Genomic DNA, 27,126 nt, shown 5'->3' with positions numbered 1-27,126 from the left:
TATGAGTGTAGCTTTGGAACAGGTCATGTGTGATCATATGGGTTAAAAACAAAATAGTCATCCCAAGCCTCAATCAAAATACATTTCTCACTTGCTGAATATCGTACAATAGTCACTGCACATACATAATAGGAACGTATTTGGGCACAGTATCAGACCTTCGATGTAAAAGCCAAGTTAAAGTGTATTTACAAGTTCCATCAGCAAAAGTCTTCAGCTGTGGGACCCCTGGATTCAAACCAAGCCCAGGCACAGAATGAGGAGTTTTTCATAATTTTTAAATGGCCCTTCATTGGTTTAGTCTCAATTGATTTCCTAATGGATGCTAATTCACCAGAATTTGGCCTCATATTGAATAATTTGTTGCTATTTAGAATTCACAAAACATGAAGTAAAAAGCAAAATGCCACAGGAGAAGCGTGGGAGGGAGCATTTTTTTTGCCTAATGAATAATGGTCTAGGACTAGCCATCAAAAGCCAGATTCTGGCACTTGAAAACATTAAAAAATAGGTCAAACGGCCCCTCGATATCATGGCTGATCTTCTACCTCAACTCCACTTTCTTGCCCTATCCACATATCCCTTGATTTCCTTAGTGTCCAAATATCCATCAATCTCAGTCTTGAATATACTTAACGACTGAGCATCCTCAGCCCTCTAGGGTACAGAATTCCAATGATTCACCATCCTCAGAGAAGACATTTTTCCACTGCACAATTTATAAAGCCATTCAACACCACTGTGTTACATTAATTCATATCTACCACAAAAGAAATAGTGTAACAGCCTCAAAAAAAAGTACCATTATAAATGCACTACCATTCTATACAGACACATTATGGATTCTGAGAGAGATTACTAAGAGTAAATGAGATCTAAGAAACAGAAAATGGTGAATGACTCCAGAACTGAATCAAAAAAGGAGCAAGTGTAACGCCAATACAAGATGAAAAAAAAGATAAAATGTGGTCAGCAACTCAAAGATTAACTGGGACACAAATCAGTGGACATGAGGGAACAGAGTCTAAGTGCAGAATACAAGGCGTCCAGCCATGGAGAAAGACATTTCAATGGCGGCAACGGACATATTAAGTTCTAAAAGAACTTAGACCAGCCTAAAACTAACCTGGGGATGTTAAGATACAAGAACACAAGAGGCAGCAGTAGCAAGGAAGGTTAGCAACTGTGCCAGTAGGACAAGGAGACAGAGTCTCTAATGGAAGTTTGAAGACAAATTAATATTCTATATACTTCAGTGAACACTTAATATTCATCAGTTTTTTTTTGATGGGGCAGTAAGTCATAGAACAAGTAACTAACATAAATTCAGTGTTTTGTAAGGAGAATTGAAAAGTATTGAAAGCATCAAATTTTATCCAGCAAATATGCTGCAATAACCAGCTAGGGTAAAGCAAAACGCTCGAGGCTTAGACTAATTAATTTGACACTTTTTATGAACGGACAATTAAAGATCTCAGAGCAACAGGCAGATTAATGAAACCGAACACCGTCAGATTAAATACTCTATATTAAATGTACTCTTTGCTCATTATTCTCCTTTAACACAGAATTAATGTATTGGAAATCACAATCTTTGCGACTCCAGAAGGGTTATCAGTTTCTCACAATTAAATTTACAATCAGTGAGCGCAGGCAATGTGTTACGGTATAGTGGCAAAGCATGAGGCAATTGAAATAGGAACACATCCCAAAATATTTATGCCAAGCAGGTATGGTGAGAGCCAGGTTAAGCCCCCAAAACAGCACAGGTAGGTTCTAGCCAGAAGGTAGTCAAGTTCCACAAGCTAATGGGCCAGTAGAGTCATATGGTTGATAGTTGAGGGCCAATGCAAAGAAAGGGATTGGGGGTATGTTCAACATAAGCATTCCACTGAAAGGGGAAGGACAGTGCGCCATAAGCAACTGATGTTGGCATTGCTCAATCCAAATGGCAAGCCACTCAGTTGTACAATCCCACTACAGAAAGTCATAAGAATTAAACCAGATGGACTACCCGGCATCAGACCACTAGGCACAGGACATGACAAAGGCAAAGACGAACCAAGCCCAGTCGACCCCGCAAAGTCCACCCCACTAACGTCTGGGGACTTGTGCCAACATTGAGAGAGCCGTCCCACAGACTAATCAAGCAACAGCCTGACATAGCCATACTCTCAGAATCATACCTTTCAGCCAATGTCCCAGGCTCCCATCACCACCCTTGTATATGCCCTTAACCACCAGCAGGACAGACCCACCAGAGGTGGTGGCAGTGGAATAGAGTCAAGAGGGAGTGGCCCTGGGAGTCCTCAACATTGACTCCAGACCCCATGAAAACTCATGGCATCAAGTCAAACATGGGCAAGGAAACCTCCCGATTACCACCTACTGCCCTCCCTCAGTTGATGAATCAGTACTCCATGTTGAGCACCACTTGGAGGAAGCACTAGGGGTAGCAAGGGCACAGAATGTACTCTGGGTGGGGGACTTCAATATCCATCATCAAGAGTGACTCGGTAGCACCACGACTGACCCAGTTGGCAGAGTCCTGAAGGAAAGAGCTGCCAGACTGGGCCTGCGGTAGGAGTTGAGAACATTAACATGAAGGAAATACCTACTTGACCTCGTCCACACCAATCTACCTGTCGCAGATGCATCTGTCCATGACAGTATTGGTAGGAGTGACCACCGCACAGTTCTTGTGGAGACGAGTCCCGTCTTCACACCGAGGACACCGTCCAATGTGTTATGTGGCACTACCACCGTGCCAAATGGGATAGATTCAGAACAGATCTAGCAGCTCAAAGCTGGGCATCTATGAGGCACTGTGGGCCATCAGCAGCAGCAGCAGCAGAATTGTATTCCACCACAATCTGTAACCTCATGGCCCGGCATATCCCTCACTCTACCATTACCAACATGCCTGGGGATCAACCCTGGTTCAATGAGGAGTGTAGAAGACCATTTTTAAAAAAATTTGTTCATGGGATGTGGGCGTCGCTGGTGAGGCCGGCATTTATTGCCCATCCCTAATTGCCCTCGAGAAGGTGGTGGTGAGCTGCCTTCTTGAACCGCTGCAGTCCGTGTGGTGAAGGTTCTCCCACAGTGCTGTTAGGAAGGGAGTTCCAGGATTTTGACCCAGCGACAATGAAGGAACGGCGATATATTTCCAAATCGGGATGGTGTGTGACTTGGAGGGGAACGTGCAGGTGGTGTTGTTCCCATGTGCCAACTGCTCTTGTCCTTCTAGGTGGTAGAGGTCGCGGGTTTGGGAGGTGCTGTCGAAGAAGCCTTGGCGAGTGGCTGCAGTGCATCCTGCGGATGGTACACACTGCAGCCACTGTGCGCTGGTGGTGAAGGGAGTGAATGTTTAGGGTGGTGGTTGGGGTGCCAATCAAGCGGGCTGCTTTAGCTTGGATAAAGTCGAGCTTCTTGAGTGTTGTTAGAGCTGCACTCATCCAAGCAAGTGGACAGTATTCCATCACACTCTCGACTTGTGCCTTGTAGATGGTGGAAAGGCTTTGGGGAGTCAGGAGGTGAGTCACCCGCCACAGAATACCCAGCCTCTGACCTGCTCCAGTAGCCACAGTATTTATATGGCTGGTCCAGTTAAGTTTCTGGTGAATGGTGACCCCCAGGATGTTGATGGTGGGGGATTCGGCGATGGTAATGCCGTTGAATGTCATGGGGAGGTGGTTAGACACTCTCTCTTGTTGGAGATGGTCATTGCCCGGCACTTATCTGGCGCGAATGCTACTTGCCACTTATGAGCCCAAGCCTGGATGTTGTCTAGGTCTTGCTGCATGCGGGCTCAGACTGCTTCATTATTTGAGGGGTTGCGAATAGAACTGAACACTGTGCAATCATCAGTGAACATCCCCATTTCTGACCTTATGATGGAGGGAAGGTCACTGATGAAGCAGCTGAAGATGGTTGGGCCGAGGACACTGCTCTGAGGAACTCCTGCAGCAATGTCAGGAGCAGCACCAGGTATACCTAAAATTGAGGTGCCAACCTGGCGAAGCTACAACACAGGACTACATGCATGCCAAACAGCAGAAGCAGCATGCTATAGACAGAGCTAAGCAATCCCACAACCAACTGATCAGATCAAAGCTCTGCAGTCCTGCCACATCCAGTCGTGAATGGTGGTGGACAATTAAACAACTAACGGGAGGAGGAGGCTCTGTAAACATCCCCATCTTCAATGATAGCAGAGTCCAGCACGTGAGTGCAAAACAGTGTTTGTAACCATCTTCAGCCAGAAGTGCCGAGTGGACGATCCACCTCTGCCTCCTCCCATCACAGAAGACAGTCTTCAGCCAATTTGATTCACTCCACCTGATATCTAGGAATGGCTGAAAACACTGGATACAGCAATGGCAATGGGCCCTGACAACATCCCGGCTGTAGTGAAGACTTGTGCTCCGGAACTAGCCACGCCTCTAGCCAAGCTGTTCCAGTACAGCTACAACACTAGCACCTACCTGACAGTGAAAAATTGCCCAGGTATGCCCTGTCTACAAAAAGCAGGACAAATCCAATCCGGCCCATCAGTCTACTCTCAATCAGCAATGTGACAGAAGGTGTCGTCGACAGTGCTATCAAGCAGCACTTACTCACCAATAACCTGCTCACCGATGCTCATTTTGGGTTCCACCAGGACCACTCGGCTCCAGACCTCATTACAGCCTTGGTCCAAACATGGACAAAAGAGCTGAATTCCAGAGGTTAGGTGAGATTAACTGCCGTTGACATCAAGGTAGCCTTTGACCGAGTGTGGCATCAAGAAGCCCTAGTAAAATTGAAGTCAATGGGAATCAGGGGGAGAACTCTCCAGGGGCTGGAGTCATACCTAGCACAAAGGAAGATGGTAGTGGTTGTTGGAGACCAATCATCTCAGCAGGAGTTCCTCAGGGCAACATCCTAGGCCCAACCATCTTCAGCTGCTTCATCAATGACCTTCCCTCCATCATATTGTCAGAAGAGGGGATGTTCACCGATGATTGCACAGTGTTCAGTTCCATTCGCAACCCTTCAGATAATGAAGCAGTCCGTGCCCGCATGCAGTAAGACATGGACAACATCCAGGCTTAGGCTGATAAGTGGCAAGTAACATTCGCACCACACAAGTGCCAGGCAATGGCCATCTCCAACAAGAGTGTGTCCAACTACCTCCCCCTGACATTCAATGGCATCACCTTCGCCGAATCCCCCACCATCAACCTCCTGGGGGTCACCATTCACCAGAAACTTAACTGGACCAGGCACGTAAATACTGTGGCTACGAGAGCAGGTCAGAGGTTGGGTATTCTGCGGTGAGCGACTCACCACCTGACTCCCCAAAGCCTTTCCACCATCCACAAGGCACAAGTCAGGAGTGTGATGGAATACTCTCCACTTGCCTGGATGAGTGCAGCTCCAACAACACTCAAGAAGCTCGACACCATCCAGGACAAAGCAGCCCACTTGATTGGCACCCCATCCACCACCTTAAACATTCACTCCCTTCACCCCCAGCGCACCATGGCTACAGTGTGTAGCATCTACAACATGCACTGCAGCAACTCGCCATGGCTTCTTCAATAGCACCTCCCAAATCCGTGACCTCTATCACCTAGAAGGACAAGGGCAGCAGGCGCATAGGAACTCCACCACTTGCACGTTCTCTCCAAGTCACACACCATCCTAACTTGGAAATATATTGCCGTGCCTTCACTGTTGCTGGGTCAAAATCCTGAAACTCCCTTCCTAACAGCACTGTTGGAGAACCTTCACCACATGGACTGCATCGGTTCAAGGAGGTGGCTCACCACCACCTTCTCGAGGGCAATTTGGGATGGGCAATAAATGCTGGCCTTGCAGCGAAGCCCATATCCCACAAAACAATAAAAAAAACTCATAATAAACGATGATCAGATAGGTATATCCGAGATACAACTTGTGTATAACATACGGGAGTACAGACACATTTATCTCAACTGCTCAGTTTGAAGTTCGAGATAAAAAAATGAATGTTTTGTTGTTCATCACTCATAATAGGCCATACATGCTAAATATTTTGTGGAACTGCATTCTGAGCAAAGAAAAGTTTGTAGAAAAAAAATTGGCTCATGTTTCCAATGCAGACCTTTGGTCAGTTCTGGTGAAGGATCTACATCCAAAAAAAATAACAAGTTTTCTTTGCAGAAGCTGACAATGTGAAATTTTAAAAACTTAACTTTTTAAGCATTTTTAATCATTCTTAGAGCTGGCAATTCCATACGCAAGTTTGCAATCCTTCAATCTGAAGCTTATCTTTGTGCTTTGTATGAGATATAGCGTGTGACAAGTCAACAATCTTCCTTATTGCAGACTTGTTTCTAGATAATATACAGGATTGCACTATTTATTTCAGTCCAGAAGACAAGTATCATCCATGTCAGCCACTTTTCATAAGCTAAACAGGTTTATTCATGAAGAAAACTGTTTATAGTAGCCAGCTTTATAAGCAAGCTATTGAACAGTTCATAACATTTCTAGAAGTCCTGAAACATTTCACAGGGGGCTAATCAAACAAAAAAAGTGAAACAAAACCCACTGAATTCTTCTTGCAGAACTTGAAATGAGGAGTCTTGTGCCTCAGCAAAAACTGAATGTAGTCTTTGTATGAATTATGTAAGCACAAGCTTACAGGGCTTAATTTACCCCCAGCTCTACAGCAGGACAAACTGAACTGCTAACAGATGAAATGTGCTGGTTTTTTTAAATCATAATTCCCACGAAGAGCAGGGACTTGTTTTGAAGGCCTGTCTTTCAGCTAAACAGGATGCCCTCAACAATACCAACAATTTTCCAACCTATATAAACACAAAAAAGTGTGAGGATGACCATGTGGGGTATTAATGAGAACTTCAAATATGCATTGCTTGGGTTTGTGCAATTTGACCCAATTACAACCCACAAAGTGTTTGTCACATTACATTCACATCCGATTCAACTTTAACTTAACTAATTTTTTTTGATCAGATGAAAGCAGCTTTCTTCTCGCAATCTCTCAATGGGATTGGAAGGAGCAATCGAGACGTTAGCATGTCAAAATACTTTGCGACAATAAACTAGAGCTGATGTTTGGTAAAGGTGTACCCCTCTGTTGAGTAGGTTATTCAAAACTCAAATTTTAATCTGTGTTGTCAGGCTGCTTGTCCAACATTCAGTCTTGAATGAGCTGAAATTTCCTCCAATATTTGTAATATAATTGCCTCAGTCTGTGTGTGGATAACTTGTTTTACTCCTACAAAAGCCTGAAGCGAAAAGTTAATTCTCTGCCAAGGCAGTAGGTGCCAAGTAGTAACGGAAAAGCAGCCAACAACAGTAGTATGTCAGAAACAACCTTAACTGAACATATGTCCTAGATTAATATATTTATTATGCCCTTGTGGCACAAGCACCGGTAATATACAGTAATTTTTTTAAAACTTAAGCAATGAGGTGGAGGATATTCATTGAAAACTAGTGGTTTATCAATATTCAATTTGACTGGCACTTCAAAGAGCATGACATATTTTAACCTTTTAAATTATGGCTATTTTCAGCAGGACCACGTATATGTGCTTAAGCCCCGACAGCACAATGTTATGGTGCAGTGCCATGCATTTCTGAACCAGTTGTGTCATTTTTCAGGCTCGAGATCACACAGAAAGCCTCAAAACTCCAACAGCTATGAATTTTTCTTGTGGTAATTTAGCATAGATTTTTTGAATAATTTAAAATTACAATTAAGTGACACCCAGGATAAAGGATGAATACAACTTTTAGTACAACTCAATTGGTGCCTCTGCAAAAATATAAGACACTGAGGACAAATCATTCAAACATGGTGTGTAAACTTTGTGTTTTTTATTTTGAGGATATTTCACACACCACTCCATCCTTTGGCAATTCATGACTCTTTCAAGCTTACCACTTATGTTTTGGACAAAATCACAGTCTTTTCAACTGGAAAACATCACTGAACATAGGATCAAAACACATTATTTTAATACCCTGCAGGTGGCACAAAGTGCACAAAACTTGGCATTCAAACACCAGTTCTTGGAAAATAAGGCAGTTTGGTGCCAGAGCAAGTATTAGCTTTGGGTGATCATCTAAATACTTTGCACAGCAGCAATTTCATTAATTACATCTCACAGTTTAGGCCACCTACCAATTTAGTATGGGGCACTTTTCTAAGTTGAAGATATATTATGCAATGGAATTCAATATTTGCATTGCATTTGGTTAATCCCATATTTGATCCATGCACTGAACACACTTCATGCAAACTGGAAAAGCTTCATTTCCCAGCACCATTCACACCTAACTGGATGAAAACTATGCTCTCAAATTCTCATGTGGTTTTTAACTGACAAAACCATCTAGAAAACTCATTTAAGGAAATCTATAAAAGCTTAAATCATCAATAAACTTCAACAATTCATTCCCAATTCAATTATTTCACTATGAACAATATGGTTTATAAAATAAGAAACATTTTCTAATTGGAATACAAGAACTTGATCAAATTTTGGGTCCCATTAGAAAAGCAATACAAAATCGCAATTCAACAAAAGTCATAGAACGTCTTGAAAGTTAACAGTGCTTCTTGAAGTCAATCATGAAGCTTGGGTAAAATTAGTTTCTGGCTCTAATTTCTACTCCAGCATAAAGAGGCAATTAAATTAGAAGAGCAAGTTATTTAAAAATGCTTTGGCATGATGTAATGAAGGATAATTCCATCTCTTGTAGCTTTCTCCATTCATTGAGGATATATATACACAAAGAGGGGGTATGCACAGAAGAGGCTTTTTTGATTTATCAAAGTATTTTCTTCCCAATCTGTTTCTCATCCCCTCCCCTTTGAAGGACTGTATGTATAACTTGTACCGTTTTCTGGAGGTGCAGTGAAGAAATCATACACAATCATGTATTTGTAATAAGGATGTGGACTCCATTTAAGTATATGGTTTACCTGAACAAAAACTACCCAGTATGCCTTGTGGCTGGACAGTGGAACTATTGCAGGTAACAAAGAGAAAAGCTTGTCCATGAAGGCTTTAGCAGATGACTGTATCTCATACTCCTCTGTGATAAGTGTCTAGGAACCACAAAGACCTATTCAATTCATAGGCTCTTCGATAAGAAAGCTACGGAACTCCAAAGTATCCTTGATTAGGTCTCTTACATTTAATCACTGCTGTTGATTGAGTTTGCTAACACTGAACCCCGTGGGTATGTGCTGGGCCTTGAGACAAGAGCGGATCATGTTGAGACTTGGTCAAAACTATACTTGCAAGGAAGGAACCCAGGGGGGAAGTGGGGGGGTGGGGATAAAAAAAAAGAGATAGCTGGTACTCCGGTACTCCATGTCGCACCAAAGGTGGACGAACAGGAAGACATCACGTAAAGGACAGATGGATATCAGCCCGGTCATATGACTGACCCAGGGGATATATAGGACTGAGAGACTAAGCAGCTGCACTGCAGTCAGGTGGGTTGATTCCCCACACAAACACCTACAAGAGCTCAACCAAACTAATCATCGTTTGGAAGTGTACCAAGGAAGTGTATGTACTGTTTGCTTCCTGTTGACTAATCAAGTGAAATAGTTAAACTAAGTCTACCTGTTGTGTCTTTCTTACAGGTCAACCCTTAAGCTTCTCAGTTGAAGCAGCAGAATCCAACACCTTGCTCATCTCCAAATACCATGTCTTGTTCCTCTTACATGGGGCTCTATTTGGTTGCCTAGAAATCAGCTATGTTGAAACTCAGATGTGAACCTAAATATATAATTGCACTATTTTATTGTGCCATTGGTTTAGCTCCTTTTTGTTAAAATTGGATTTCAATCCAATTCCCAGGAGATAGAGGAACATTTACTCACTGTCAATTTCCACCCATGTTCAATACCTGCAACTCTCTTTCCTTCTATTTTCAACTTTTTAGGTATCTCTGTACTTTCAGAACTATTTAATATCATCTTGATACTAAACTTTATATTCTCCCTTTTGTTGTTTTCTATATTCACTCAATTCTGCTTGCTGGTTCTGCTATCGATTTAATTTTTCTTCCCACATTAAATAAAGGAATATTTATGCTGGTAGGACATATGCTGCAAGAAACATCAAGAGGCACCAGTCTCCTACCGGCAAATATAAACACTGCTGCTGAAAGTACAAATTGACATCTTTCCTTATCGTCAGTTGGTGGTGTACCTTAGTGCACCTGTGCAGGCTAACATGCCCTTCCAATCTGTAAGGACCTTCCAAACCATTGGGCAAATTTTGGCAGTCAAGAAATAAACTTACCAAATTGTTTGCTTCTCTGTTACTATGGGATCAACCACGCAACATGAAGCAGATTCCATAGCACTGACTGATTTGGGCTACATTATTTTAGTATTTCAAACATTTCTGACACACAAATGCAACATACTCTTAATTCAGGCTTACTACTAGTACCACAAAAAGGTTTCTGAAGTAGCTGTCCCATCAGCTCACACCATCCTTGACATGAAGTAGTATTCTGAATGTATGTGGGAAAAACAGTTCTCAATTGATATAGGAGAGAGAAAAAAACTGTTTAAAGCCTTTGTTCCATCCAGATAGAAGCAACACATAGATCAATCACCTGCCTTAGACTCTTCCACGCCAATACCAAAAAATTACATTTTTCACCCCATCAGGAGTCTGAAATCCATTCATTAATTATGGGGGGACAATATTCCCTGAAAATTCTAAATTCAATCACAGACTGATTTTTTTAAGGTTGATCAGTCACATGATAATTCCATAGCAGTCTTTTTGATAGTGCAGAAATAGCTTCTGCACTTTGAGTAAATATTTAAACATTTATACACAGGAACAGCATTGCCTTAAATACTAATAGATACTTATGATAAATTCCAGTTATCATTTTCAATTCAGCAGTATACACCTCTTTCCCATTAAGAATTGAGAGCAATGAAAAAAAAAATCCACAACCAGCTATTCACAAAGCCCTGGGAAAGTCAGGTCAACATTATTATTTTTCAGAATACCTCCATCCCATGCATATCACAAAATGACAAGGCCTCCACCGTGCCATGCATCAGCCAGTGGGAAACCAGCTCATCCAGGTGTTCAGGGCACTTTTGCACAAAATGCTTTAGATGTGACTGGTAGGTCATGGAATTAATCACCATCTATGGGTAGAAACATGTTTTCTTACAAGGTTCCACACCAGCTGCAGTTGTGAACTACCAGCTGAAATGAACACAATGGGATTTCCTATTTTTATTTTAAGTAGTGATTTAATAGTATTGATATAATTGTGGATTGTACAAAGCAATTGCTCATATTCTTCCTTTAGTTGAAATCTCAGTCCAAATAAAAACTGCTCATTACTAATCATGTTTCTATAGCTACCAATGCGAAAAGCCAAATGCTACTGTATTGGTTATTACTGATACATCCAAATAAGATCTGGAAGATACCAATAAGCATTTGGTATTAACAATTTAAAAACTTTTTACAAGTCATGAAATCTACCTATCAGAAACTCCACAAAAAAGTTTGAGTTTTACTAAAATTTGGGCCTACCTGTGTTCCTTGTGTTCCAATAACTGGCAGTCCCGACACGTCAGTTTATCACACGTCTCACAAAAGAGTTTCAGCTGCTCTTGTTTATGGACAGGACAAAACACAGGGCGTTGGCTGGATGCTCCTACTGCCTCTATAATTCAAGAGAGATTATATTTAGAAATGCTGGACAATTTTTAAACTAGCGAAGGCAGACCCTTAAAGTAGTGAAGCCCATTTGTATGCAAACTCTTGACGTTAAACAGTTATAAGCATTTATTAAAAGATTCAAAGCACCAATTTTATGTACAAATAACACTGGCTTTAGGTTGTATAAAGTGCCTGGTATCCAATAGTTCATTATTTCAAGCTATTGTTTTTCACCCACCCTTTCCCTTCCTCCCAACTATGGCAATTACCTTTACTTTCTTGGGCATGAAACATTGAAGGGTTGGGAGAAGTCAGCATGTTCAATGACCAATCTATCTCAACATGTTAACTCAGCTTTTATGGAATGGAAGATCCTATTTTGCAACTTCCTACCTCATTACAAGTCTGAGGCTGGTTTCAAACTTTTGAAAGACCACTGTAGGGAGCATAATTTAATTGTCAGTAAATCTACATGCCACCCTGTTTCAATTAATAATTTTGTATTTCATATGAAATTATAGCCAGGCCAGTGCCCTGTGATTTTAGGCAGCAACTCCCCTAAGGGTAAATGTTTTTGTACCTTGAAATGTGCTGCTTTCTCATCTATTTTGAAGCCCCAGCAGCCCTTTGGACTACAAATAATCAAATGGTGTATCTTTTGAAAGAACAATGTTCCCCCCCACTGATGTCTATCCAAGGAAATGTGGACCACTTTGAACTGTTAAAATGGAAGTTTTCTTCCTCTATTGTTCACATGGTACTGGAACAATGGAGACTGCAGAGCGTGGGCTTTATTCAATAGTAGTCATGATGTGGAGATGCCGGTGATGGACTGGGGTTGACAATTGTAAACAATTTTACAACACCAAGTTATAGTCCAGCAATTTTATTTTAAATTCACAAGCTTTCGGAGGCTTCCTCCTTCGTCAGGTGAACGATGTGAAAATCGTTCACCTGACGAAGGAGGAAGCCTCCGAAAGCTTGTGAATTTAAAATAAAATTGCTGGACTATAACTTGGTGTTGTAAAATTGTTTACATTTATTCAATAGGTCAGTCATTTATCCCCAGGTCTAATCTATGCCTCATCAAGGGATCAATTTGAATATGCAAGACCCAAACAAGGTATGTCTGACAATATTTGAGGCTTCTGAGCATAAAACTAACTTTGCAGCCATTGGCTGATTTGGCAGTTCACAGGATTCAACCATTCAGCTCCACAGTGTAGGAGTGAGCCAGAACTCCTTGATGCTTCGAAGCTTGTGTATGGTATATAATCTCAGTTACAGGAACTCTGGGGGAAAAAGGATTGGGAAAGGACTGATTTATTATGCTGTACTCAAAATAGTTTTTAAGGTACCGGTGAAAGTTAATTTAATCTGATTTATTCCTGTTTCTGTATACATTTATAGACAGTAAATTCACATTAGTTTAGCCTGAATTATATGCAAAATGTGCTTTTTCCACTGATTGCAAGATCATCCAGAAATTGATAATCTTCTCCTCCCAAAGTCCCACCTCATTTTTAACAATTATCCTTTTACTGACATACCTGTAAAATACTTCACTGTTCTCTGATGAGAAAGAAAATCTTGTGGTCCCTCCTTATCCCACTTTTAACCTTTCCCCCCCTCACATTCTCCTTTAGATTTTTCATTATTCTTATAGAACTTATAAGCCCCCCTCTTCAATTTTAATTGGTTTCTATCCTTTGTCCATGATATGCTGAAACTACTCGTAGTTTCCATTTTTTTAAAAATGGATTATACTTATTCTGTACTTTTGCGAATAAAGAAACATCCTACAGTTGCTCTACAATTTCTCCTTCCACTTCACCTCAGCTAGTTCACTCTTAGTTTTTCCAAAAACTGCCCTAACCCAATGTGATGTTCTAGTTTTTGTACTGATTTTTTAATCTTTCTTCTGGAATCTTATTATATTGTGGTCACTACTCCAAAAGTGCTCATCCAGATTCAACTGATTTTCCCTGATCTATTTTAATACTCATAACCAGATCTAGCAATACCTCTGCCCTTGCAAGCCTACTAACGTACTGCTTGAGAAGAGTCCTGTGCACATTTTAAGAATTCAATTCCATTTTCTCCTTTACTCCCTCTCTGTCCCAATCAATAAGTCAATAATTAAAATCTCAGAATATTTTTTAAAATTCAAACATCTCGCTAACCTGACTGATAAATAGACATCCATGGGGGGGGGGGGGGGGGGGGGGGGGGGGGGGGGGGGGAGGGAAGAGAAAGCATTGTCCTTTCAAAAGATACACCATTTTATTAGTTGCAGTCATTAGAGGGTGATTCTGGAAGACAAGAGATGCACGTAGGGGAACATACAGGTTTATATTATCCAGTTAGCACAATGAGGGGTTTCGTTGTTAAGGTTGCTGGATATTGACTAGATATTGAGCAGTAAAGATAAACTCCTGATCGCAGGAAACAAGAGATCCACTTATGGGAGTGTCTGGTGATCATGAACCCAAAAGAATATAGAGTGCAGGCCAAAAATTTGTAACACTAAACTACTCTAACTCGAGCAGAAGACGATACATGACACAGGCTACAGTTCACAAGAGACATGATGTGCTTAACAGAAAGTGTCATCAAGCTATTAATGAGAAAAACTTGTTAGAAAAGGCATAATCTATAACAGCTGTAGAGCGCCTTGTGCTCAATAAAAATAAAATATTCTAGTGCTGATAATTGGTTAAATTTCACACGCAAATACTCAAACATAAGAATGCATATGCCCATATCCTGAAGCATTCCTTTAATGAGTTAAAATCTCAAACTGTTATATGTTAAAGAAAAGCCACGGCTCACCAACAACATTCCTTGAAAACGGTATCTAGGATACAAGAATCCAAGAGGTCAGTTCACCTCATTTGAGTGAAAGAAAGTGGCTTCCTGTGGACTCAGTGCAAGCAGCAGCCATTATGGTAGGGATTGCTCATAGTTTAACAAACTCTGAAACATGCTTTGAAGTTGACTGATTGCAGGTGGTCTGAATTCATCTTCCAAGGCGAACCATAATGATGGACAGCAACCCAGTGGAGTTTACTTCACATCATTACAGTGGAGAGAACAATGTTTAAACTTTGCAGTTCAAAGCAGAGTTACTCATCAGATTTTTGTTAAGAGCTACAACCTCAGGCAACAAGAACTCAGTAATACTACAACCTACTTCACCAGAGTGATGGGACATTGGTTTATAGTTTTATTGCAGCCCTTTCAATCACGATGTATGCTGGATAGCTGTCCCTTCTAATTACATTCCTTGCTTCCTCTTAGAGCAAGAAACTAAAAGGGAACACTGTTGAATCTCAGATTTATCTAAATTCCACTCAACCGGCCACGGAGGGTCACAGGTGACTTTGCAGTGGGGCAAGGGCGGCTTAACTGGGCCAAGCTATAACTATGACTAATTTAGGGGGTTATATGTGACTGACACTGTTTTGTAAGAATACTTGTTTCATCAAAAAGTTTATTTGCTTATACATAAAACCATAATCAAATAAAATTAGATGTGAGTCAGCCATCACATTAATTTGACAAAACAACCAATCTCATGGTTTTTAAACACAAATACCATGCATATTTCATACAAATGCATACAGAATGGAACCTATTTCCATTCAAATAGGAAAATGCAAATTATGCAATTGGAAACCATGTGCAGAGTTGCTGAAAATTACTATACAGATATCATAGGAGTAATATGTACTTAAACCTCAAATCTCTCTGCCTTCTAGTCCTTTTAAAGTTTTACCATTTAGCATACATGTTCTTTTCTTGCTCCCAGAATGTACTGCCTCACCTTTCTCTACATTTCATCTGACATATATCTGCCTAATCTATTCACCTGCATGTCCCTTCAAGTCACTTATAATCTTCAGTTAACCACACTCCTTATTTCTGTAGTCAGCAAATTAATGTGCTCCCTTCATAAATATAGCAAGATTTGATTTTTTTTTTAATATATGGAGGGAGAGGCGGCAAGAGAGCGAGATAGATGGAGGGAGGGAGAGAGAGAAGTAAAGAGAGTGAGAGATTGATTTATAGATGGCAAGCCATGCCAGACACGCCTATGTGGCATCTTATCAAGCATCTTTTGAAAAATCGAGCTACATATTAACATTTCCTTGATTAATACATACTATTATTTCCTCAAAGAACCCTTCAATTTGTCAGGCATGACTAACCTTCCATAAATCCGGGCTGGCTGTCCTTAACAAATACCCTTCTAATTGAGTGTTAATTTTAATCGCACATTACAGCCTCTGGAAGCTTACACGTTACTGACGTTATACTGACTCATTTTACTCCTTAATCCCTTTTTGAATACATTGGCAACCTTTGAGTTCTGACAGCTTCCATATCTAAGCATCTTTGAAAGAAATGGTCTGTTTCTACTTCCCCCTCTCTCCTTCCTTCAATATTCCAGGGTGCATACCATCCATGCCTGTTGAAGCACAATTCAACAGACGTCTTGAAGCCACCCGAATCCCAGTCACATACCTATTTTCTTGCTTTGATTTGTTAATGTTGATCAATCATTTTGATAAATTGCTTGCAGTAAATGCTTACTTCTAGATGCTTCAGACCATGAATAGATTTCAGTTTGCAAAAGGTTACAATGATCAAATAGTCTGCCACTCGATGCATTATGTAGTTCAATGCAAACCTGCAATATTAGAACTGCATTCGGTAAATTAATTCCCAACCTGGTGAAACATCTTCCTTCCCTCTTATTGTATGATCCTTTGTGAATTTCACTCTCTGGTGGGCTTCTACGCAAGTTTTACAGAGCCATTCAAGACATTCCACACAAAATCCACTGGCTTCTGCATTATCTTCACAGCTTGTGCATACCTGTGGACCCAAAAAAGATCACTGTAGGTAGGAATTTTTTTTCCTGAAATGATCTGTAAGATAAAATGTCAAATCTACTACTACAAAATCAATGACTAAACTAGAAACATCACTCTTAATGAAAGCCTGTCCAGATTCAGAACTACTCCATAAGGGTTTGTCATTGCTTGGGAGATTTGTACAACTTAAATTGATGTAAGTTCTGAACATTCTTTTCAAATTCACATTTCAAGATCTAGAGCTTTGTAACAAGATGCTCCCAGTATTTTGTTAATTGTTCTGTGCATACAAATTTCATAATTATCCATTATCTCCACTAATTGTTTTGAGATAATTTCTGCTATTTGTGGGACATTGCTGTGCACAAATTGGCTGCTGCATTTGTCTATGTAACTATGAGTAAGTCCTTTAATTGGTGAACAGGTCTCAGGCCTATAATGTGTTGAACAGAATGAGAGAACTTTCGATCACTTTAGGTAGAAGTCTGGAACTTGGTCAAAAGATGGATTATCCTCACGCCAGATGACTATAAAAATAATTAAGCTATGAATATTACAGATTCCTTGCTAAGATCAAACCTAAGACACGAAATGGAAATCAATAGTAGCCTATATGGTGAAAAGAAGTATGCATTATTCTTACAGAACAACAATTAATTGAAGACTGCATGTGGCAAGACATCTTTCAGAGAGAGAGATCAAGGTAATTTAAATGAATTCCCCTCCAGGGACAAATGGGAACCAGATAAAGCTGTTGCATTCTCTCAATGAAGGTGAGGGAAAGCTCCTCGTTCAGTATAGCTTAAGAGGTGGATTTGGAAGGGGGTGGGGGCGGTGGAGAAGAGGGAAAGAGCAAGAACTGGGCTGGACGAAGTTCATTAAGATGGTTATAGTCTTTTTCCTAATACAAGAGGGCAAACCACTTCCACTGATAATTTTATATATTCTAACTTCTAGGTTACATGAAAGCTGCAGCACGATTAACCTGTAGAATCAGATACCCAAGTTACCAATTATGATTCATCACAGCCAGATACTCAAACTCAACTCTGGGACAAACGATACAAGAGTTCAGTAATGAAGACAAAGCAATGCCTCAGAGTTTCAAGCACAATTGAGACCATCTTGGTTTGGCTCACCTCTTCACTATTCCCATGGGGATCAGCGGGAATTTCTTTTGGGTGGGTGGAAGGGTGAAGAAAAATAAAAACTACACTCAGATCCAACATGTTTATATGTAAAATGGCTTGTTAACACCTGTGTATACCTGCACTTTGGGAGGAACAAGCTTGTTATGACTCTGAAATGGGGCTGGGGTATGCCATCAGGGAATTCTTCCTCAAGCTTCTCCACCAATTCTCCTCTGTCACAGTCAGGTGAACGAATACCAAGGGCAATAGAGGATGCTGGGCTAAATCACATCACACAGATTTCAAAGGTGATCACATGAGGAGTCTGGCATTGTGACTACAAAGATGCTTCTGATAGCTCTGAGGTAGGTCTGTTTCTGCCTCTCACTTCCAACACCACTAGCTGCACTTGGAGACTTGTAATGTGTCCGACAGGAAAACTTTTCTCGGTTTGCTTTTGAATGCAGTTCTAATGAATATCTTGGTAGTTTTGGTATTTCAACTTCACTGATTCACAAGGGACCTCCAGTAAGTAAAAATCCAGCAGAGAAGCTGCTTTACAGATGAATGCCAGTGAGACGCTTAAACGAACTTGCCATTCAGGTGAGGATACTCATATTTCTCGAAAGTGCGTTTGTACTATCGCTGATGGGCAATCAGTACTGACAAAAGGCTTTGCTTTCAGAGGCTAAAGAAAGGCCCAAATTCTTCTGCCTTGGGTGAAGTTATGCATACAACCTGTATCTCTCTCTTACCCTTGAAGCATTCAGTGGTACAGCAGTGGAACAACCTTCATACTCCAATCGTCCCAGGTCAACCACCTCAAAACAATGCTTCAGAATGTTGAATACTAACCTTCAAGAGAGTGAAGGATAGGAGGCCAGCAAGACTAGCATTGGAATAATCAAGTCTGAGGTGACCAAGGAAGATGGGATGATTGTACCAGCACCTGGGCTGAGGTAGGGGCAGAGGCTGGTGATGTTAGGAGGTGGAAGTAGACAACCTTTGTAATGGAGTATATAGGGTCGGAAACTCAAGGACATTGAGGTTGTATATAATCGGGAGTCAGCCCAAGAGGGCGAATAAAGTCAGTGGCAGAGGAACCGTGCTTGTGCTGAGGGCCATAAACTTCAGCTCATCCAAAACTTTGCTGTTTCTTTCCTATCCCATAAGTCCCACTCACCCATCCTCACCCCAATCAACTCCCACACCTCAATTTAAAATTCTTCTCATCTTTAAATCCTTCAATGGCCTGAGCCCTCCCAATCTCTAACCTCCTTTGCCATAGCAACCTACCATACCCCTCCCAAACACGCTGTTCCTCTGACTCCAGCTTTTGTGCATTCCCCACACCCTTCCCTTACCCCCCTTATTGGCAGCCATGCCCTCAGCCACTTATGTCCCATTCTTTGGAATTCTTTTCCTAAAACCCTCCGCCTGTCCATCTCCCTCACCCCAGAATATCCTTAAAACCTACCTATTTTGCCAAGCTTTTGGGGGACCCTCCTAATCTCTTCTCTAGCTTGACACTAATTTTTCTCATGCTTCTGTGAAGCACCTTGGGATGTCATTCCATATTAAAGGCACTATACAAATCCAAGTTATCACAGTAGATAACTTTTCAAAACCTCTACTGGTCATGGGGGCAGCCCAAGGTATCAGGTTGGCCTTGTATTCCAGCCCAGATATAACATATGGTAATGCTTTTTGCCATCACATGACTGAGCAGGGTTTTTGTTGATACATTCAACCATTAAGTTCTGATGGTCTTACTCAGACTGATAGTGTATTCCCCATGAAGGATGAGGCTACTTAACAGGAGGTGGTGAGGGAAATAAAGCACAATCTGTAATAGCTGTTCCCTTTAGTGATGATTTGTTCTCCGCGGGTAGGTTGATTCTGCAAGCTGAGCCCGAGAAATTTCCCAAAAACACATGGTGTAAGATAATGGACAAAAGATAATGATTGATAAAAAGCCACTTGGATCATTTCTACAGGGTATAGCTCTGTGGCTACAAGACTATAACGGGTTGCTTGGAATGAAACTCTGGCCACTTGATATATATGACCTGAAGAAACAAAAAGGGAGTAGTAATTCTACAATGTCTTGTCTTGACAATTACAAACCTTTTAAATTCTTTACCCATAACTCAATCCCAACAAGTCTCTGGACCACTAATGCACCTTTTAAATTGCTACATACAAAAAAGAGCCTTAGATTATTTTTTAACAATTGATATTTCTGATTTATTGACAGCTGGACAGAAAACACTCAAATTCAGCCCATCACCTTTAGCACCAACCATTTATCCAGGGAGACATTTGTGATTTTATGCGAATTTATAGAACACCAGAAATAAACCAGTCCTACCTGGCATGACTTTTCATCAGAATTGTTGGCCCCTTCCGTGGAATCCTTCACAAAGTAGTTATCCACCAAGTCTATCTGTCTGCATTCTTGTCGGCACACTGGGCACCGGATCACACCCACTGGGGAAAAAAAAAGATTGGATTTTAACCTCAAGCAACATCACCCTTTTCGGCTGTACTAAAATGGAAAATCTAGATAATGGATTACACTTCCCGTGGCAATAACTAGGAATTGGAGCAAAGATGGCAACCCACTACTGGTTAAGTTCATAATTTTAAAAAAAATTGAAATGATTAATAGTTCTGCATCATGGAGTTTTCCTCAACATTGAAAGATTTTCACTAAAAGCATGTCTTGTCAGAAATGTACATAAAGCCAGAAGATAAAAAAAATACTCGCACCTAAAAACAACCTTGTCAGGTCATCGAAATATCTCAAGTACTTCACATAACAAATTTTGTTTCTGGAGCACCAAGTTATGTTGGTAAACCAAAGACAAAGCCAACACAGGATAAACTTCAATGGTTGGAGCACTTTTCAGTCTATGCACTTGTTAATTCTCCCACACTAACAAAAGGACCAAGTCCAGCAAAGATATACTAGTTTGCAATGATATGTATACCAATTTGACATTAATATACCAAAGAAATATTCCCCAAATAACATTGCCTTGTATCTTTCTACAGTATTCAAAAGGATTTCCGAATGCAGTTCTCAGGAAAATGAGTTTGCAAAGATAGCTAGGCCTGGGTGCAAACTTAGGCCCTACCCTTCTGCCCATCATGAATCAGTGGCAGCTGTTCCACACCTCTGCTTCGGCTAGCTAGTGAGGGAGAACGATTTAAAGAAATTACAGCCCGTAACTACCTTCAGCATCATACCTGAAGTTAAATTTTGCACTCAATGCAGGCACAAGCCCATTTTCTTCCCAGACCTGGAAGAAAATGCCAAAGTATCAAACACATCCATGGGATCACCTACCAATAAGTTATCAAATTGCATCCAACATCCCTCAAATTGCAATACAACAGCTGAGATAAGCAGAACCAAGTTGGGTGGTTGGAAACTAAAAGACACCATTGGGCCTTCAAAATGTGCAGAAAGGAAACAATGTTTCAGACCATTAATGGTGTCACTGGGTGATTAGTGGCAGAAGCAGGTACTAGTATATCAACAGTCTAGTCCTGGTTCTCCTATAAGGGGAAGGACTGGAAGTATTACTTCAGGCGCAACAATAACCAACGATCTAAGTCAACAATCTAGCTTATAATAAACCTGACCAAGCGCAGCTAATTGATACCAAGACTTCAATTGGGAAAAGAAACTTCAAAATGGTTAATATTTCCTTGATACATAGCCTGTGTTGGCAGATTCAACGATCAGTAAACAGTAACAAAATGGGCTGATTTAAACAGCTGTATTGAGTATGCTCCTTTATCTCCTCCAATTTGCAAATTTTCTATTGAACTCTTTCTTGCTCAGCATAATACTTGCAGGGCCTTAAGTGGGAAGTACGTGGTCGCAAGTTTCTGTGAAGACACCACTATACCTTAAATAACCCTTTATTTTAATGTACTTGACCAAGAGTGTCAGCTCGGCTGCTTCCAAATCTTTGTGACAAGTCACTAGCAAGTGTGTACATGTGATCCTTTATGGAGAAACACTCCAACCATTTCATAGAATATATTGGTAGACAATCACACTATGCTCCCAGATTGGCCAAAAATGCAGAATGTGAAGCTAGACATTGGCAGAGTGAAAATCACACTGAATTTCTCAAATTCAGACTAACCGCAAAAACTTGATATGGTACCAGTTGTGAATTTTTTTTTGATTTTGTGTCAACAGCATGAAATCACAGCTGTTCCCAATAAGGAAGGAAAAAGCAGCAAGTGGCACAGGAAGAGCAAAGTGACATGACACGATAATGCCACCAGCTTATTTAACATATTGGCACGTTATGGTTAAAAAAAGTCACACTTACGTTAATACTTCTAATATTGTGTCAATATGCTTCTTGTGTTACACTGTTAATTCCATCACCTCAAATTGCTCTCATCACAATCGCAACGAGTACTTCATCCTGGTATTAAAAAGCTCAACCAAGTTTGGAAGGTTAAAAATACAACTTTACTGCTTAACATTCTTCTCAGTTCAAGTAGTGTGAAAAGTTCACATTTATTCTTTACTGACATCTCGTACCTTTCAAAAGAGTTTTGATAAAGTGCCACATAACAGACTTGTTAGCAAAATTGAAGTCCATGGGATTAAAGGGGTAGTGGCAACATGGATATGAAATTAGCTAAGAGACAGAAAGCAGAGAGTAGTGATGAACGGTTGTTTTTCATACCAGAGAAAAATATACAGTGGCGTTGCCCAGTGGTAGGCATTAGGATAACTGCTCTTTTTGATATATATTAATGACATGGACCTGGGTAAAGGATGAAAAATTTCAAGTGTGTAGATAACACAAAACTTGGAAATGTAGTAAACAGTAAGGAGGATAGTAGCAGACTTCAGGACATGGACAGACTGGTGAAATGTGCAGCCACATAGCAGATGAAATTTAATGCATAGAAGTGTGAAGTTTTGGAAGGAAGAATGAGCAGCAATATAAACCAAATGGTACAATTTTAAAGGGGGTGCAGGAACAGAGAGACCTGGGCGTTCACATACACAAATCTTTGATGGTGGTAGGAGAAAGTTGATACGGCTGTTAAAAAAAAACATAGGGGATCCTTAGTTTTATAAATAGAGGCCTAAGAGTACAAAAGTAAGGATGTTATGCTAAACCTTGATAAAACACTGGTTAGGCCTCAGCTAGAGTATTGTCTCCAATTCTGGGAACCACACTTTAGGAAGGATGTCAAGGTCTTGGAACAGGTGCAGAGGAAATTTACTAGAATGGTACCTGTGATAAGGGACTTCAGTTATACGGAGACACTAAAGAAACTGGGATTGTTTTCCTTAGAGCAGAGAAGGTTAAGGGGAGATTTAATAGAGGGATTCAAAATTATGAAGGGATTTGATAAAGTCGAGAGGGAGGAAGTTTCCACTGGAGGGTCGATAACCAGAGGTCATATATTTAAGATAATTGGCAAAAGAACCAGAAGGGAGAAGAGGGGAAAGGCTTTTACGCAGCGAGTTATGATGATATGGAATGCACTACTTGAAGGGGTGGTGAAAGCAGATTCAATAATAACTTTCAAAAGGGAACTGGATATATACTTGAAACAGAAACATTTGCAGGGCTATGGGGAAAGAGCAAGGGAGTTGGACTAATTTGATAGCTCTTTCAAAGGCAGCACAGACACAATGGCCGAATGGCCTCCTTCTGTGCTGTCAGATTCTATGATTCTTAAAAGCAGCAAGTGCTCAAAAACTATCTTTGAGGCATTGGCTGGCTTGAATATTCACAGGCACATTAAGAAATACCGAACAACAAATAAGACATGAAAGATTTTTTAAAATCTTGACGAAAGCTGAAGCCACTGTTTGGAGGGACTACAAAATTAAGTCATTGAACCAAAATATGGCAAGTCATTGATTTGCAGCAATTATTGATTTGTCATTGATTTGCAGTCGTGACCAAGAGTCCAGAAGGATATGTTGCCTACCTGGTGCAAGGATAAAGGATATCTCGGATCAACTGGATAGGAACTTGGAACGGGGGGGGGGGGGGGGGGGGGCGGGGAGCGGGGAGATCTAGTTGTCTTGGTCCACGTCGGGACCAATGACATAGGGAAGAACGGAGAGGAGGTCCTGCTAAGGGAGTATCAGAATCTAGGAACTAAATTTAAAAAACAGGACCTCACGGGTGGTAATCTTGGGATTACTACCTGTGACAAATCAGGAAGGTGGCTGAAAAACTGGAGTGGGAAGGAGGAGTTCCATTTCACGGGACATTGGCGCCAGTACTGGGACAGGAAGTTGTACCAAGGTCCCAGCGGAAAGGATAAATAGGGTGGTAAATAGGACTTAACCTAATAAATGGGGGGGGGGGGGGGGGGGGGGGGGGGAAGAGAAAGGGCTCAATCAGAAACAAAAGTAAAATTGATAGTTTAAAGATTTAAAAAAGGGATAAGAGCACAGTTCATGTCACAGTGATAGATACTCCAGGTGAAGGGAATACTAAAATAACTAAGACAAATAAGAAATGTGTTAAGAGAAAGACAGCATCAGGGCAGAAGGACAGGTTAGGTAGGGTCTCTTGCCCAAATAAAAGTTTTATATACTAACACATGGAGTATAAGAAATACAATGAGTGAATTAGAGGCTCAAAATACAGCTTAGAGAGTCTGACATGGTGGCCATTACTGAGACATGGCTGCAAGCTGGTCATAGAGTTATACAGCACGGATAGAGGCCCTTCGGCCCATCGTGTCCACACCGGCCATCAGCCCTGTCTACTCTAATCCCATATTCCAGCATTTGGTCCGTAGCCTTGTATGCTATGGCATTTCAAGTGCTCATCCAAATGCTTCTTGAATGTTGTGAGGGTTCCTGCCTCCACAACCCTTTCAGGCAGTGAGTTCCAGACTCCAACCACCCTCTGGGTGAAAAAGTTCTTTCTCAAATCCCCTCTAAACCTCCCGCCTTTTACCTTGAATCTATGTCCCCTTGTTATAGAACCCTCAACGAAGGGAAAAAGCTCCTTAGTATCCATCCTATCTGTGCCCCTCATAATTTTGTACACCTCAATCATGTCCCCCCTCAGCCTCCTCTGCTCCAAGGAAAACAAACCCAATCTTCCCAGTCTCTCTTCATAGCTGAAGCGCTCCAGCCCTGGTAACATCCTGGTGAATCTCCTCTGCACCCTCTCCAAAGCGATCACATCCTTCCTGTAGTGTGGCGACCAGAACTGCACACAGTACTCCAGCTGTGGCCTAACCAGTGTTTTATACAGCTCCATCATAACCTCCTTGCTCTTATATTCTATGCCTCAGCTAATAAAGGCAAGTATCCCATATGCCTTCTTTACCACCTTATCTACCTGTTCCGCCGCCTTCAGGGATCTGTGAACTTGCACACCAAGATCCCTCTGACCCTCTGTCTTGCCTAGGGTCCTCCCATTCATTGTGTATTCCCTTGCCTTGTTTGTCCCTCCAAAGTGCATCACCTCGCACTTTTCCGGGTTAAATTCCATTTGCCACTGTTCCGCCCATCTGACCAACCCATCTATATCGTCCTGCAGACTGAGGCTATCCTCCTCGCTATTTACCACCCTACCAATTTTTGTATCATCAGCGAACTTACTGATCATACCTTTTACATTCATATCCAAGTCATTAATGTAGACCACAAACAGCAAGGGACCCAGCACCGATCCCTGTGGTACCCCACTGGCCACAGGCTTCCAGTCACAAAAACAACCTTCGACCATCACCCTCTGCCTTCTGCCACTAAGCCAGTTTTGTATCCAAAGTGCCAAGGCACCCTGGATTCCATGGGCTCGTACCTTCTTGACCAGTCTCCTGTGGGGGACTTTAATCGAAGGCCTTACTGAAATCCATGTATACCACATCCATGATTGGGAGTTAAATATTCCAGGTTACACAGTCTTTAGAAAGGATAGGGAAACTGGAAGAGGGGGAAGGGCTAGCCTCAAGGATTAAAGATACTATTGCAACATTAGTGAGAGAATATAGGTACGGTAAAGCAATCAGCGGTGACCCTACGGATAGAATTGAGGAATAAGAGAAGACTTAAAACTGTAATGGCAGTTGTCTATAGGCCTTCTGATATCAACAATGAAGTGGCAGAATGTATTAATTCAGAGATTAGAGAGGCTTGTAGCAAAAGTAGTTGTTTTAATGGGAGATGTTAATTAAGTTATCTTTAATGACTTAGATGACACAATAGAGAGCCATATATACAAGTTTGCCAATGACACAAAGTACTGCACTGAAGTGTTGGCCTAAATTATGTGCTCTGGAGTGAGACTTAACCCACAACCTTTCAACTCAAAAGCTAGTGTACTACCACAGAGTCAAGACTAACACCATTATTTTTTTTTTAAAGTTCTCATGGCACTACATCCTGGCCAATAGTCTAACTGGCACTGAAGTCCAAAATTTGTTATAACCTGGAAATACATCCCAATGCCTGGAAATTACAGGGTTGTTGCAGTTACTTCACTTTAGCATCAAGCTAAGATGTCTACAAAGATGAGCAATGTTGAACACAAGAACTCTCATCCAGAGAGAAAACATGATCAGTTTTATCCTATACGATATTGTTCCTGACACAGGTCACAAGTACATATAAAGATCAAACAGGTTATGGATGTGGTGTACATAGCCTTTCAAAAACCTTTGACAAGATACCACACAGGAGATTATTGGAAAAGATCATGGGGTATAGGGTTAAGGGGAGGGTAGAAAATTGGATTTTAAAACTGATTAGAAGGGAAGAAACAGAATAGGAGGTAAGAGCAGTTTCTCAGAGTAGTTGAAAGTGGGTAGCATTGTCCCACTGGGTCTGGGACCACTTCTGTTCACTGTGTACATCAGCGTTTTGGATGTAAGCGCTAGAGGGAGTAGTATCCAAATTTGCAGACAATTCTAAAATAAGAGGCATCGTAAAAAATTCTGAGGACCAACGGAAACTGCATGGGGATATTGATAAGGTGGGGTGCAATGGCCAGAAAAGTGGCAGATGAATTGCAGGTCAGTAAATGTTAGGTGATACATTTTGATAAAAAATAAGTAATAATTATACTCTGAATGAAGGAAAGGTGGGTGATGTGGAAGAACAAGAGGTTGAGGTTTACAAGACCTTAAGAACAGCTCAAGTGGATAAGGTTATATCAAAAATAATGGAATATTGGGTTTAATGGCAAATGGTATAGAATATAAAAGTCGAGATGTAGTAGTTTATATAAAACCTTAGTAAGACCACAGTTGGAACGTGGTGTGCAGTTTTGGGCTCCATATTATAGGAAGGATGATGAGGAAACAAAGTACAGCGCAAATTCACCAGAATGCTGCCTGCAAAGAAGAAATACAAATACGAAAAAA

At 41.0% G+C, this 27,126-nt stretch overlaps 1 protein-coding gene across 4 annotated transcripts in view; it reads right to left on the bottom strand.

Annotated features, from left to right (window-relative positions):
- trim33 (tripartite motif containing 33) overlaps positions 1–27,126 on the bottom strand; it is a 203,989-nt gene that overhangs the window by 91,266 nt on the left and 85,597 nt on the right. For all 4 annotated transcript variants that reach the window (XM_068007293.1, XM_068007295.1, XM_068007294.1 and 1 more), the window contains exons 2-4: positions 20,108–20,226; positions 16,460–16,607; positions 11,598–11,730 (exon numbers count right to left, since the gene is read on the bottom strand). In XM_068007293.1, the coding sequence (XP_067863394.1) occupies positions 11,598–11,730; positions 16,460–16,607; positions 20,108–20,226 (400 nt within the window). The remainder of the gene's footprint in view (positions 1–11,597; positions 11,731–16,459; positions 16,608–20,107; positions 20,227–27,126) is intronic.

Source organism: Heptranchias perlo, chromosome 27 (assembly GCF_035084215.1).
Source record: "Heptranchias perlo isolate sHepPer1 chromosome 27, sHepPer1.hap1, whole genome shotgun sequence".
NCBI lineage: Eukaryota > Metazoa > Chordata > Chondrichthyes > Hexanchiformes > Hexanchidae > Heptranchias > Heptranchias perlo.
Note: the sequence above shows the minus strand (reverse complement) of the source record. Positions and strands in the feature narration are given on the sequence as shown.